The 16,181-nt window shown below is 48.3% G+C and overlaps 1 protein-coding gene across 1 annotated transcript; it reads left to right on the top strand.

The window, feature by feature from the left end:
- The first annotated feature begins 306 nt into the window (after positions 1–306).
- On the top strand, positions 307–15,480 carry Sypl2 (synaptophysin like 2). Its single transcript, XM_036190245.1, has 6 exons — positions 307–602; positions 761–835; positions 8,511–8,635; positions 9,818–10,019; positions 10,804–10,995; positions 12,805–15,480. Exons 1-6 carry the CDS (start codon positions 549–551, stop codon positions 12,949–12,951), a joined length of 795 nt encoding a protein of 264 aa, XP_036046138.1. The 5' UTR covers positions 307–548; the 3' UTR covers positions 12,952–15,480.
- The last annotated feature ends 701 nt before the right edge of the window (positions 15,481–16,181 follow it).

Genomic DNA, 16,181 nt, shown 5'->3' with positions numbered 1-16,181 from the left:
CTAGTTATTACGCTATGGAAAAGGAGAAGACCCCTCCGACAGAACTCAGGAAAACCGGGAAAGCTGCACTAGGAGTCCGCGCCTCCCGGGTGGGTTCCTGACCTTGGCCCTGGTGTTGGAGTGGCTGCGATGTTTCCGTGGGGAACCTCCCTGGAGGCTTCTAACAAAGCCCGGGAGCCTTCTGGCAGCCCGACGGCTAGCAGGCTCCACAGGTCCCTTTAAGGCGCCCTACGCGCGGAAAAAAAGGGGAGCGCAGGGGGCGGGAGCAGGGTTCGCGATCGCACGCCACGTGACTCGGCTGCGGACTCAGCCCCAGAGTTTGACAGAAGTTTGAATCGGCCTCGGGGGCTTTCTGCAGCCGGCGGGGCAGTGCGGCGGACACAGCCTCGGAGAGCGCGAGCAGCAGCGCCCCCCACGACCCAGCCCGCCAGCCAGCCTGGAGCCCGGCCTGCCCACGGCCGCGAGCCCGCCGTCCCCAGCGCCCCCGCGCGCCCCGCAGTCTCCCGGCCAGGGAGCCGAAGCCCCACACTGCTCCCCGCTGCACCAGCATGTCCTCGACGGAGAGCCCCGGCCGCACGTCGGACAAGTCTCCGCGCCCGCAGGTACGCCCCGAGCGCCCAGCGGACTCTGACCAGCCGCTGTCCACCTAGATGTCCTGCCTGAGTCCGATTCCGCCTTCCCTGCACCCCAGTGTGAGTAGAGGGGGACCCACACCCCTCTCCCCCGCCTCATTGACCGTCTGCTGGCTCTGTCTCGGCAGGTGGACCGATTGCTCGTGGGGCTGCGCTGGCGGCGCCTGGAGGAGCCACTGGGCTTCATCAAAGTTCTCCAGTGGGTGAGTCGGCCCCAGCCCCGGGCTATTTCGGGAGCCTGGATCGTGACGCCGACCCGAAGCAATGTGGCCCCGGAGGAGGCTGGGGAGATGCAGCGGGCCCAGCTACTGCGGAAGGGTGGAAGGGTGGCGACAGGTGGGCGGGGGAGGGGAGAACCAGGGTTGCTTCTCCAGCAGTCGGTGGAAGGAGGGAGAGGAGCCAGGCCTGCGGAGTCCTGGATTCAGACCTTCTATGTGCAGGGCGCCTTTGCCCAGGCCGCTCACATTTCACTCGGGCGAGAGGACCCGGGTGTAACCTTTCCAGAACTCTGATCCTGCACATACCACTCTTCAGTGGCGGGCGGGGTGGGGAGGACAAGGGGGGTAAGGTCCGCTTTGCGGTCAGAGCAAAGCCACGGAGGGCACTGGAGAGAAGGAAGAGGGTTACAGACACCATTCTGCCCAGAACCCTCTAGGACCTAGATGATCCTGGAGGTGGACTCAGGGGACAGACTCCCAGCTGAGGTCACTGGAGTAATTTGGGTACCTGCAACTGAGTAAAGAAGTGGATGAATGAATGAACAGTTTCCCATCATACGATTAAATAAAACAATTAAGGCAGAAGGAGATCGCAGCGTGACTAAAACGTGGCAGCTAGAATAACACAGCATTGAGCTGGGAAGGTGAGATGGTAGGTTGCAGGCCTAGATCCACCTTTCTCAGCTCTGTGACCTTGGACAAGCCACTTCTCTGGACTTCGGTTTCCAACATTAGTCGAACTTGGATCAAACCTGTCAGCATGCTAGACTACAGCTCGGACATTAAATTTATCCTGTGTGACCTTGAAACATTCGTCCGTCCAGGTCCTCGGTTTCCCCTGCTTTGGTCTGGTAGAAATGTTGTCTTGTTCCACTGGTACCTTTAAAACATTGACAAGCTCTCTGTTCTTAGACCCAGTGCCCAAGATTGTCATAAATTAGAAACCTGGACAGGTGCAGTCAGTTTTTCAAATCATAAAGACTTGGGGGATATTTTGTGCATTCTTGAAGAAAGGATATTGTTAGACAATCCATGTATCAAATGCTATATGAAGTTATTCACCACCACCACCACCACCACCACCACCACCACCACCACCACCACCTTGGTGTTTCTAGACAAGGTTTCTCTGTGTAGCCTTGGCTGTACCAGAACTCCCTCTGTAGACACACACACACACACACACACACAGAGAGAGAGAGAGAGAGAGAGAGAGAGAGAGAGAGAGAGAGAGAGAGAGAGAGATTGATTCGCCTGCCTCTGCCTCCCGAGTGCTGGGTTTAAAAGCATTCACCACCACTGCCTGGCTTATATGGAGTTATTAATGTGCCCTCAGCTAAGGAAACAACTTACCGTTGAAACTGGGAGAAGTGAGTTCTAAAGAGCTTTGAATTCATCAGAGATAGGGATTAGCATGATGTCACCCAATCCTAAATAAGTGTGGTTTGGATGGGAATCATTACATTTGGAATTCAGGGACAATAGTGCATTTGGGATTGTCTCTGGGTATCTGAGACCTGACTGACTGTAGACCAGCCTGGGAGTCCTAAGTGTAAATAAACTCTGGGACTTTCCACTTTTTCTGCTGCCTCAAGAGTGGGACCAATGTTGACTGAACTCTTTCACCTCTTGTCCTTTCTTGTTTTGACTTGAGCACCAGAGGGGACTGAGTAGGACAAGTAAGGCTTCAAAGGAGCTGGCAGTGAGAAGTAAGGAGGCATTGTGAGCAACCCAGAGAATCGGACGGACATGAGCGCTATCTAAACTGGCCAAGTGGATCTAATAGAAAGTTGAGACAGACTGTCAAGGGATGGAAGGATCAATGAGGAAAGGCCATGCATTTGTTTTCCTCAGAAAGATTCTGAAAGCTTCCTTCTTTAATCTTGCCATCTTTCTAACCACCTCTTCCTACAACATTTCTGCACACAGCGATTCCTAGCACAATGGTCCAACCTTCTTCTAACCCTAAGTCTTAGGTTCTCAACCTTCCTGATGCTGCAACCCTTGATACCATTCCGAATATCATGGTGATCTCCCAAACATAAAATTATTTTGTGACTGTAATTTTGCGATATTATCTGATATGCAGGATATCTGATATGCGACCTCCAAGGGGGTCACGACTCACAGGTTGAGTACTGCTGCCCTAAGAATTAAGACCTCTCTGACTTTATGATCTTCAGCTTTATAAAGGGGATTGTACAAAACAGGGACCTTCTTCCTCTCATGCTGGTGAATCAGGTCTCTGGGGATAACTTGGAACTGGCCTTCGTTCACAGGGTAGCATCATAAGGAGCTGTGATTTGCTCTCAGTGTTCTCCCAGGTAGCCTGAAACCTGGGGTGTGAGTTTGGCTTGTTTGAGTCTTTGCAGATGAACAGAAAAGTACATAGGAACCAGTGTGAGAAATACTTCTTACTGAGGAAGAAATAGAAAACAAAGATCTTGTAGTTATTATAATGATAATTAAAAACTTTTTATTATTACCCAAAAGCAAAAGTTTTAATGAATCCTTGTGAGAAAAAAAGTGATGTGATTCTTTTTTGAGTCAGGACTTTGAGTGTCTTTAAGATTTGGAAATCAAGCTGGCTCACACCTTTAGTCCAAGCAGTTAGGAGGCAGAGACAGGCAGATCTACCAAACCAAACCAAACTAAATAAACAAAAAGACTCAGAAACTAATCTCACCTCAGTTCCAATTCAAGAATCTTATCAGGTTCATATCAAGCTACCCAGTCAATTCTCTCCATCCATCCATCCATCCATCCATCCATCCATCCATCCATCCATCTATCCACCCATCCATCCATCTATCTATCTTTTCTTTTGTCTTTTTGAGACAGAATCTTTCTACATATCCCTGGTTGTCCTGGAACTCACAGGACTAGGCTGTCCTCCAACTCACAGATATCTGTCTGCCTCTGCCTCTGCCTCCCAAGTGCAGTCAACAACTCTGAAGGTTTTTGTTGTTGTTGTTGTTTTTTAACTTTCCATATTGTCATTAGTGTGTGTGTGTGTGTGTGTGTGTGTGAGAGAGAGAGAGAGAGAGAGAGAGAGAGAGAGAGAGGGAGAGAGAGAGAGAGAGAGAGAGAGAGAGAGAGAGAGAGAGAGAGAGAGAGAGAGAGGTTTGCTTTTCCTTTTCATTTTTACATAGATTTGGGGGATGGAACTCCAGGTCACCAGGGTTACATGGCAAGTGCCTTTGAGCCATCTCCCTGGCCCCCAAAACTAGCTTTAAAAGGAAAGAAGGGAAAGGGGAGGAAAAGACTAGGATTGGATGGACTTTGACTTAAATCTGGACTCTTTTGTTTTCTATCCCCCAAAGCCTGGGTAAGTGATGAAATCTTTATGGCCCCATTTTCTTCATCTGAGGCTAAACCATATCATCTAGGTTTAATGGGAGGACTATGGGAGGTAATGTCTACAATGCATGAAACATTTTTTTTTTTAAATTTTCAAGACAGAGTTTCTCTGTGTAGCTTTTTGACTTTCTTGGAACTCGCTTTGTAGGCCAGGCTGGCCTCGAACTCACAGAGATCCGCCTGCCTCTGCCTCCCAAGAGCTGGGATTAAAGGCGTGAGCCCCTACCGCCCAGTGCATGGAACATTCTTGAAGATCATGGTGAGCAGGTTCCATAAATGTGTGTTCCTTTCCCTCCTATCTTCCCTAATTCTCTCCCTTATGCAGACTGCCCCATTAGAGTCATCCTTTGGTGAGATTCCTCGAACACCATTGCCAACCCTTCAGTTTGAATGCAAGGTACAGGAGAAACCAGGTGACTCACTCATACAGGATTCCATTTCCTTACAAAGAATAGATCAGATTAACTTTATCCAAATATCACTTCCTGATGAGAGCTGATGATTTGGGAGTGGAGGGGATGGGCTTTGGTATCTATAATACGAAGAAACTATTTCATTGGTGGAATTTGTTTGGTGCACTTTTTTTTTTTTTCTATTGGAGATTTTGAATGGACACTGCCAGAATCCATAGCACAGAGAGATGGTTGTGAAGCATGACTGGGGGGAAGGAACCCATGTTCTTGTGCCTTGTGGTCCCTGGGGGTTAGTGTTCTCTAACCATTAAAACCAGTCAGCATCAGAGTGGAGCCCTAACCTTAAACTGAGAAAGTTACTCTATCTTTTCAAAGAGATGCAAAGGTGGGGGGGGCAAGGGGAGGTGGAGGGCAAAGGTGGGGGGCAGGGGGAGGTGGAGGGCAAAGGTGGGGGCAGGGGGGACAGGGGGAGGTGGAGGGCAAAGTTCAACCATCACCATTTGCAGCAGCATCAGAGCTCCAGAAATCCCCCTGCTCTCGGTACTGCATCTTTGTTCTTTGTGATCAGTGTGTTATCTCACAGCCGTGTGTGTGTGTGTGTGTGTGTGTGTGTGTGTGTGTGTGTGTGTGTGTGTGTGAAGATTGGTTTCAAGTTCTTTTTCTCTTGTTCCTGGGGCTTAGTTCCCTACATGGTTATGGCAGGAAACAATCTGGTACAGAAAAGTAGAGGGTTTGAAGCTGTGAAGGGGCTGGACTGGTACCTCTGCTCTTGCAGCCCAGAGCAGAGTGCCTGCCTTCCTCCTTGTAACACGCACTGCACAGAAGAGCCGTAGGACCTCTGCGGTGCAGGGTCTGACTCGTCCCCAGATCTCTGGCATCAGGGCACACGGGAGATGCCTAGTTTCCTATGAGTGAAGGAGGAGGAGCTCAGAACAGGGATCAGGAGCTGTGAATGTGAAACCCAGCCCTCACATGAGCTAGATATGACTTGAGAACACCACTGAGTCAGAGGAAGGAGGGCTTCTGCGTCCGGAAGTGAAAGGAGACTGCTAGTCTAATAGTGTCTGAGGTCTTTTTGGTCCCACTGCCGTGAGAACCTATCAAATTTTCCTGTCATCCACTAACTCTGCTCTCTGGCACCACAGATTGTAGTGTTCTGTGTTTGGAGATATGAGTTTATAGTAGAGTGCTTGTCTAGCATACTTAAGGCCCTTTATTCAACACTGGGCACCACAAAATGAATAAATAAACAAACATAACTCTGATAAGTAAAAAAAAAAATCTACTGTAGATAATGTTTAGATATTCCTAGCTTTCAGAGAATCAAAGTAGAAAAGAATAAACAATTAATAACAAAGTGACTATGAGTTATTTTGCTTTTTGAAGAATCAGAGCAAGGCTCATAATTTTCAGACCTGAACCTCATCATTTAGACTGAGAATTTTCATTGATGATGGGAAAGTTCTGTAATCCATGCTGGTCGGTAGAGTGGTGGTTTGCCGAATGTGACTACTGAGTACTTGCTATGTGGCTGGTATGCCTGAGCTACTGAATCTTAGCTTTTGTTCCATTTTATTTGAAGTAATTTGAATAGCCACAGTTGGCTCGACACTACCTGTTGAGTAGTATAGCTCTAAGGCATGAGCTCCATGAGGACAGCCCACCCCACCCCACCCCACCCCACCCCGTCTGTCTGTCTGTGTCTGTCTGTCTCTGTCTCTCTCTCTGTGCTAAATTGACTGGTACACGGACATACTTGAGAAATGCCATATTTTGGCAGATGTTCATCAGTGCCCAGGGAAGAAAAGGTTCCATACTTGGTATTCACTGCCCCAAGCCAGGAATCTGGACATGTTTCCCTATACTCACTGACTAACAGTTAATGAATAATAATAATAAAAATACACCCAACTGTGCTGCCCTTCCTCAAATGTGACACCCTGATTGTGTCCTGTTCTAGGCACTAGAAACCAAGAGGAATAAGGACTTCTGTGAGGAGTGTAAGAGTCACAGAGTGAATGAAGAGAAGAAAATCGCTCGGAGGAAGAGCTAGAGAAGGTCCATTGTTTTGCTTGGGAGGCCAGCTTTGAGTATGTTAAGGGTGATGATACAAAGGCGTCTAGTGACTTTTCTCTGTCCCTGGCTCTGTCAGGAAGATGAGCTAACTGTGCTGCAGCTTTCAGAGCTCAGTTCAGATATGCAAGCTATGCAGGCACTGCAGGCAGGCTACACTGTCTTCTTTCCTGGGTATCGATGCCTGTATAGACAACTTCCACTCCTTTGGAACAACTCTACTGGAAACAGGGGCACACATGACCTTTAGAGAGCAGTCCATGGCTCCAGCATTGAGCTCTGCCAGGCCAGGCCATGCAAGGCATGGCGGTAGTACTGGATACCACCCAGGAGCAGAGCACAGCTGTTGGTAAACCCGGCCAAGAGCATGCTCTGCTGATAGCATTAACCTCAGATGGTGGAAGAATTCCAGAGCTGGAAGCAGCCTTTAAATAAACCCCAAGTCCTTCCTTTTAGAAATGTAGAAACTGGGAGTCGGAGAGCCAAGCCACCCAGCAAATGAGTTACAAGGCCAAACTGGGTTTCCTGACTCCTAATCTAGATGTCTTTTCACTTCGACCAGCATTAGAAAAATAACGCACAACTCTATTCTTGATTAGATGTAGGCCCAGAGTATAGATTTCTGCCTTCTCCTTGTTTAATGTCCAAAACACTGAGTGGGTGACAGAGAAGCAGAGAGAAGCAAACAACTAACAATATATTCATCATTTAATAACAATTAGTATCATGCCAAGGGTGGGTGCACAGGAAACGGGCTGAACAGACAGTATGGGAGAACAAGAGCCTTCAGTTTCTTCCTTTCTGTTCTAATCAATGTGTGTTCCTCCAGAACGAAATGGGAGACTCATAGGATGGGGACACTTCCCTTTACTCAAGACAGAAGCTGTAGTCAACCATGACGAAAGGTGGAAAGGGAACAGTGCAAGTGGTCTGAGACACCCCTGCTTCTTGCCACTGGGAAATGGCAGCATCAGCAGATTACAAAGAGGAACAGCAGTGGGAAATAGTAGGGCTGATAAGGAAAGTGGACAATACTTTCCTCTGGGCCAGGCCTGTCAACATTCATCCAGCGGGAGCTGTTGCTGAAAGGGTATACGCTTTCGGGGAAGAAAGGTCAGGCTGACAGTACCACGAAATGGCTCGGTAGAAGCCTCCCCTCCCCCATGTCTTCAGTGAGGGAAGAGACTAGTGGAAGTTAGAAATAAAGTAAGGGCAAGAGTCCATGACTGGGCGAGAGAGAATGAAAATGAAATTAAATGAAAAACGTTCCAGGCATGCCTGATCTATGTCTGACCTCTTGTTGGGGGGGGGGGGGGGCGCTGTGTCTAGCTTTGAAACAGACATTTCCAGAGTTGGGGATTTAGCTCAGTGGTAGAATGCTTGCCTGGCAAGAGCAAGGCCCTGGGTTCGGTCCTCAGCTCCAGGGGGGGGGGGAGGGAGAAACAGACATTTCCAAAGCCAGAATTACAGAGGTTTTGTGTTAGTCATTATCTTAAAGAAGCTGTGTGTGGTCCCCAGTGCCACGCCCGGTACAGAGGTCTGGAAACTGTTTCCTCTCTCTTCCCCTCCCTTGCGACCACACTCAGAGTTGGTCTTCTTCATTCGGTCACTTGGTCCACTGCTTTGTTCAGAGAATACAATATTTGGAGTTGAAAGAAGAATGGAAGCTGAGGGTCCCTACCAGGAGGAACTTGATAAAAGGAACTCTTACTCCCTGCCCACGAAGCACCTGCATCCTCTGGAGTCCAAGGGTGGTTCTTTACCTTGGACGGGTGAGACCTTCCGACTCACAGAGGGGCTTCACTTTCTCTTAGCTCTTTGCTATTTTCGCCTTCGGGTCCTGCGGCTCTTACAGCGGGGAGACGGGAGCCATGGTTCGCTGCAACAACGAAGCCAAGGACGTGAGCTCCATCATTGTTTTGTTCGGCTACCCCTTCAGGTGAGTCGAAACTGGTTCCCACTGTAGGTTAGCAGGGCTTTCTTCCTCCCCTGCTCCTACCAGCCTCTCGTCATTCATTTATTTCTGCTCACAGGACACACAACCTAAAGACCATTTACTGTGTGCTGCTCTAGATCAAAATAGAGCAAGACCTGGATCATTCTGTCTTCTAGCCATTTCAGACACTCTGACCAGAGTGAAACACGGGCATATATATCATGGTTATGATGGTCCAGTCCAAACTCAGGCAATAGCAGGTCACCACAGCTCAAATGGAGAAACTCCAGCTGTTGTGGTGGGGGTGGACGGTGGGGGGTAGTAGGATTCTGTCCAGTGACAACTCTCTCTAACCCTCGGCTGTTTCCTCTGTGCTTGAAGGAAGGAAGCTGGTTAGAGTTTAGATATTAAATAATAGATATTAAATAATAAATAATAATGCTCACGTGATGTCACCCAAATACAAGGAGGTACATCTTGATCAGGAAGTAGATACTAACCCCTGAGTATTTGGGAACCTAAGGAGGGGATGAGTGTTTAGAAGAGAATGAAGACAGAGCTCATGTTTTCAGAATGTCTGAAACCATTTCGGCCCCCAGCTTAGATTAAGTATCTCTTGTACACAATGAGCTGTATTTCCCACTTTATTTTGTTCAATGTGGCCAAATGAGGGAGGACTAAATCAAGTCTGTGAATGGGTAATTCAAACCCTAATTTGGCCACCGCTTAATACGGGCCTGTGTGTTTCTAACACAGGATGGATCTGTTTTGTCTAGTGGTTTGGCTATCAGAAATAGTTGGACTGTATATAGTTGGACTGTATATGTTATGACTTAAAGGTCCCTAGGGATACTTAGAAGTTCAGGGTGACCATTTCTGGCCAGATGGGTGGATATGGAGTGGCTGCTGATGGGGGACATAGGGCTTGGATGGAATCTTGGACTAGAGCTGTAGCTCAGTGGTAAAGCACTTGCCTAGCATGCATAAGACCCATGTTCAACCCCCAGGACTACCAGGAAAAAAAGAGTAAAATCTTGAGGCAGCCCCTGTCTTGACTACAAGATTTCCTCAGAAGTTCTTACCTATATGACTCCTTTCCCGGGGTGAGAACCAACACAGGGGCCCTTCTTGGGCAGGGCAAGAGAGGCCGACCCTGACTCAGCATGGCTTCCTTGCCACCTGCAGGTTGCACCGGGTCCAGTATGACATGCCCCTCTGTGATGACGACTCCACCTCCAAAACCATGCACCTCATGGGAGACTTCTCTGCCCCCGCTGAGTTCTTTGTGACCCTTGGCATCTTTTCCTTCTTCTATACAATGGCTGCTCTAGTCCTCTACCTGCGTTTCCACAACCTCTACACAGAGAACAAACGCTTCCCACTGGTGGTGAGTGAGCACAGCCCAGAGGGGTGGGACCAAGAAATGGAAGAGCCATTTGTTAGAAGGCTGAAGTCAGAGATGGGGGAGGCACGTCAAAAGCGATGGCTTCTGAGTCCTTGATACCTGTGCGTGGAATGGAACCTCTGCCCCTACCAACCTCTCTTGGTTTGTTTGCAGTCAGAGGAGGCAAAGCAGTATCTTTATAAAGCAGAATCTAGAGTTAACCTAACTGGGTTCAAATCCTAGCACTCGCTTGTAGTAGCTGTGTGACATTAGACAAATTACTCGGCCTCTCGACCCCTTCATTTCCTTGGCTGTAAAATAAAGATGAAGTAATGAGTACTTGTGTCAAGTGTCTTAGGAGGATAAAATGTGTGTATATGTACAGCATATGGTATATAGTTATTCTCAAAGAGAGCTATTATTAGTATTATTTCCTTTACTTCCTCTGTATTTCAGACATTCAAGATGGGAAGGAGGCTTTGGAGACCTCAATTGTCTTCCGAATCTGCCTTCTTCGTTACTTATAGTTTGAACAGTGGTGGTCAAAGGGAAGCTGGGAGGAAAGAGTAGGGAGTTTAAGTCACTTGGGTTGCAAGGAGGGAAGGTTACCAGTAGATACCTTGGCAGGTCATTGCCTGACCTTAGTTCTAAGGGCAGGGGTACGGCACTGAACAGAGTCCTCAGCTGTCTTGGGACCCCAGGATTCTGGTGTGACAAGAGAAAAGAAAAGTGACTGCTGATCATGGGGGCCATTCTGAATATGTCTTCTTCATTCTGCTCCTCCTAGGATTTCTGTGTGACCGTCTCCTTCACCTTCTTCTGGCTGGTTGCTGCAGCTGCCTGGGGCAAGGGCTTGACCGACGTCAAAGGGGCCACACGGCCATCCAGCCTGACTGCAGCCATGTCCGTGTGTCATGGAGAGGATGCAGTGTGCAGTGCCGGGGCCACACCCTCGATGGGGCTAGCTAACATTTCTGTGGTGAGACCTGGGAGAGGCATACTAGCCCAGCTGTCCCAGCTAGCTGGTTCTGAGAAGACTAGAGAAGGTGTCCCCAGAGCCCATAAGCTCTGCATCTAGACTAGTAACCCTGCTTCTGATATTGACCTGAGAAGATACTTTTGGATGAGAAGAATCTGAGTCACTCCTTTGCCATCTCCCCTCCCCACTTTTAGCTGCCCTGGAGGCTACCCTTTCTTGCCTCTTTGGCCATGTGTCTCATGAGAGGGAGCTTAGGGCTGTGACTGGCCTCAGAGCTGTGAGTGGACCAGCGTGAGAGAGAAACCACCCCTTGTCACGTAGCCTTCCCTACTGGAATGGGTTTGGGTGGCAGCAGTGGGTTCAGCTGGCAGGCAGTCCAAGTTTTAACCATTGTAGTTGTTACAATGTTGAAATCTATCTATATAAGCTGATAAATACCCACCTGCAGCATTAAGCTTCTCAAATGACCTCTTGTCTTCATAGCCACCCCATTCCCACTCAGAAAAATGCTTCAGACCTCCCCAAGGCCAACAATTGAAAGGTTTAATGGCTAGTGTATCAGGAAGCCTTCTGAAACCATGCACAAGTCTGTCTTCCAATTTTTAATTGTTAAAATTTTCACATATCTAGCAAAATTGAAAATATTTTACAGGGAAGGCCCGCATAGTCACCACCTAAATGTAACATTTCAGTTTCACCTGTTTTATATGTATTTACCCATCTTTCCTTATTGCTATTTTTGTTTTGATTTTTGAGACAGGGTCTTGCTATATAACTCAAGTTGTCTTTGAACATAGATAGCCCAAGCTGCCTTTGAATTCATGATTCCCTTGCCTCAGCCTCTAAGTGCTGGGATTACTGATTCATGCTGCTACACTCAGCTTTTCTTTTCATTTGTGTTTTGAGATACTATCTGTTGTGTGATTCAGACTGGTCTCAAACTCAAAATCTTCCCTCCTTAATCTCCTAAATGTTAGGAGTAGGCAGGTGTAAACCATCATGCCTTGTTTATTGATGATGATGATATTATTATTATTATTATTATTATCATTATCATTATCATTTTGAGACAGAGTCTTACTATAACCCTGGCTGGCCTGGAACTCACTGTATAGAACAGACTGGTCTTTAACTCATGGGGATCTGCCTGTCTCTGCCTTACAAATACTAGGACTAAAGGTGTGCACCACCATGGCTAACTCAATCCATTTGTGAAAAAATCTCAGTGTAGTTCTGGATGTCCTGAACTATCTTATATACACCAGATTGTCCTCGAACTCACAGAGATCCACCTGCCTCTACCTCCGGAGTCCTGGGATTAAAGGTGTGAGCCACCACCCCTCACTATGTCAGGCTTTCAAAACATTTAAAATAAATATTTGAATAGAGCTGATGTGGTGGCACACACCTGTAATACCAACAGCCTGTCAGGCAGAGGCAGGAGGGTTACAGGTTCTAGAACAGCCTGGGTACACAGAGAAAACAAACAACAGATGTTTGAACAAAGCCCTCCCTGAGTCTCTCTCCCTGGAGGAGTACCTTGGACAGTACCTTGGACAGCTCCAGCCTCCCTCACCTCAAGCAGGCCGGCATGTGTTCCTTGCTTTACTTAGCATTCCTGGGGCGGGATTCAGCTAGGGACCAAGCTACAGTGCTGACGAGTACTCTGGACGGAGTTTAGACACTTTCACCAGAGAGTCCCTTATTAGACAGTGGCCTCGAACCCTGCCTCTATACCTAGTTCCCTTCCCGATTCTCATGCGGCTCCTCCTTGACTATTCTCACAAACTCTCCCGATTTCTTTTGTAGCTCTTCGGCTTTATCAACTTCTTCCTGTGGGCTGGAAACTGTTGGTTTGTGTTCAAAGAGACACCGTGGCATGGACAGGGCCAGGACCAGGGCCAGGGCCCCAGCCAGGAGAGTGCAGCAGAACAGGGAACGGTGGAGAAGCAGTGAACAGCTGACTACTCCCGAACTGGACAGCACCTCTTCATCTTCTCCGGCCTCCACAGGCCCTTCCTTCTTCTCCTCCAGCTCCCTTCCCCCATCATTCTGGGCTTTGAGATTTGAGACGCTGGATGCGTAGTCACCAGCTATTGGTAACCTGGGCAGTCCTCCACTGGCTTCCTGATCCCTCACCCTGCTGGAGCTGCAAATGGCAAGAACTCAGTACTTCTTGTCCACTGCCTGGACTCAGGCATCTTACTGCGCTTTAATTTGTGTTCTCAAGCCTCTGAGAAAGAGCCTCTGCTTGCCGCAGGTGAGGGCAGGAAACTAGAGTCCTAAAGCTGGTCTCTAAAAGCTGCCCTGCTATCACTGGTCTAGTCTCCGTGCAGTGGGGGAGGGGAGGCCAGCCGGCAGCCTTGCCCGGATTCCCGATTCCCATGTGCAGGTGGTTTGATGACACCTGTCAGTCATCCGGTCTCTGTATCTTATCTCTAGTCCTCCTAGAGCCCAGTGAGCCCCCTAATCTCCTCTCTGGCCTCTGTTTGTCCATAGCTCCCACCATGTGTGAAACAGGGAGCCCCACTACCCTCTCCAAGGGCCCTCTAAAGGTCCACGTGAGGCCTGGGCTCAGCGGGAGCAGACGGAGTGGTCATTGTGTTGCAGCTTCAGGGAAGAGAGTCAGGAAAGTTGCTGGCAGAACACATTTTTTTCCGGGCCTTCAGTTCTCCCTCTCCCTCAGCTGGAACACTTTCAGTAGCTCCCTAAACTCCACTTACTCATGAAACCCCAACTTCCTTCTCCTTCGTGGGCTTGGTTTTGTCTCACACTTAGGAAACAAGAGGAGAAGGCTAGGAATATTTCCACTTCACTCCCCCGCCCCCCCCCCCCCCGACAGCCTGGCTCCCTCCCTAACCTTTTGGAGATGAGGCATTTAAGATTTTTTTTTTTTAATCTGTCCAGGCCTTTCTTTCATTCCTGGGCATTGGGAGGGCCTAAAGGACCATCCATGAGGCTGAAGTGCCCAGGAGTCCCAGGACATGGAGAGATGGCCCCACTTGTCTCTTACTGTCTGCCCATTTTCTCAAACCAGCACCTTTTCTAGATCTTTCATACCTTTCCTTTCTCATTTTTACAAGGGGGTGTTCTCTCTCCTCATCTCTCAAAGTCCTCCCTTGCTTCCATATAGTAGCCAGACTCTACCCCTTCCCCAACCCTGGGCAGCCCGATGATATTGGTGCTTCTTCACTTCGGGACCCAGTTCCATATTTGTCTTTGGTGGTCTCCTCTTCCTGATACCTCCTTCCATCCCTTCTTGGGCCCCAAGGTCTGAGGGCACTAACCGGATAAATACCATCTGCTTCCTATCCAGATCAAAACCCCTTGGTCTACCCTGGCAGTAAGGCTGCTCAGGAAGAGATGAAGAAGGAAGAATCCAGCCATTTCCCAATTTAGTGCCAACTGGCCCACTTAGTATCCCAAAGATGAATGTGTCCCATGCTAATCTGTCCTCAAGTCAGGGCCCAACCCTCTCCAGCCTCCTCATCTTCCTCAATGCTACCTACATCAAATGTGGATTAATTGGGTTTCCAGGGCTTAGAGCCCTTAACTTTGGGCCATCCATTTCTTCTTTGAGTTATAATTCCCCACTTGACAGGGGGAGTATGATATTTACACACTTCTAGATGCTCCTGAGCCCTTCATTAAAAGAATTTGGAATTTTTGTTTTCTGTTTTAGATTTTAGGAAAAGAATTTAAGGAGGGAAAAAGTTGATGGGGGTGAGAATGTTCCTAAATCTGAAACTGTCTATCCTAAGTTGTCCCCGTGGTTAAGGATGAGGGGAACAGTTTTGCCTACAGCTCTAAACATACAAAGAACAAAGGGGTGACCTTCATTTTTCTTCAAGCAAGCCCCTGTGGGGATCTGTGAGCAGCTTCTATTCGAACTGTGTTTGGATTCTGTGTCTATATTTATAATTTATTTGAAACGTGATGGATAAAGTGTTCTCATTTGGGGCCTAAGTTAGCAACTGGCCCATCACCTGCTTTAGAAAGGGAGATGTCCATGCCCACTGAGCACTCTGAGCCCAGAGGTCTCTCTAGGACTGAGAAGGCTCTTCCTCATCAAGATTCTGACTGGTTCATGGCCAGAAGAGCCTTGGTTTAGGTTGTGGCCTCTCTCTCCATGGTCACCCTAAGAGGAAAGACCAGTTCACCTCATTACCTCTAGGGGGCTGAGCAGGAGTAAGTGCCAAGGACAGGGCTGTCCTCACAGGACTCTCCATCCAGGGCTGGCACCACAGGCCTGAAGTAGGAGGTGTCTGGTTTCTCTAGCTGTTGCAGGAGGCCAACAAGCAGGGGACTTGCCCTTTGCCCCGGTAGACTTGACCATGTGGAGATGCCCATTCTGGACCTTTTTTAGACATGAGTTCCCTTCAACATCCTGACCATGGGTCTCCTAATCCTGAGATTGCAGATCGAGGATGGGGGGAGAATGTTGCATGCTGTTTTCCGGTGCTTGTTATAACACATTTGAATAAACAGTGCTGCGAACATTTGCCACAAAGAAGCCAAGACCCGAGGACTTCTGGGAATTTCTTTCCTCCCCTTTTCCCTTGTTCTATGTTCTTGGACAAAGATCAGCATTTCTACCAAGACATCCTGCGACTCCTCTCCACTCTGCACCCTAGGCAATAGAGTCTATTGGCTAAGCAATTGTTCTTGGCAAGCCCCAGTCTGGTGACGTCGACTCTTTTGGTGGCACCCAATTAGTCCAAAGAAACTGAGACTCATTAGCAAATTTGGATCAAACTCAAAAGGCACAAGATAGTGGCTTCCACAGTACTGTCTCCATTTGCTGTCCTACCATCTGTGACCCAAAGGAGAGTCGAGGGCCATATGCTACACTCTCTACTAGAAGGTTCCTGCTGTACAGACCTGCACCTCCATCTCCTCCAGATAGATAGTCGTACGTTACATTTACATTCCCTAGAGAAGTGTACTTGGACACAGTCTTACATTTAATCTCATCAGGTTCCTGGGCTTCTTAGGGATCACCTATGGGTGAGTCTTTGGCTTATAACTTCTGCCCTTGGATATTATTCTTTATAGAGTTAAAGTGTTCTTATATGGAAAGCAGGGAAGTCTTCGGTCTTAAAGTCACAGACCTTGACTTATTTGCTCCCAAACTTGGTTCCTTTTAGGCAAAGGGATGCAATATGGCGTGAGGTGTGAGGTATTGA

This window comes from Onychomys torridus, chromosome 6 (assembly GCF_903995425.1).
Source record: "Onychomys torridus chromosome 6, mOncTor1.1, whole genome shotgun sequence".
NCBI classification, from domain to species: domain Eukaryota; kingdom Metazoa; phylum Chordata; class Mammalia; order Rodentia; family Cricetidae; genus Onychomys; species Onychomys torridus.
The sequence above is the reverse complement of the archived record's forward strand: the minus strand, read 5'-3'. Positions and strand labels throughout refer to the sequence as shown.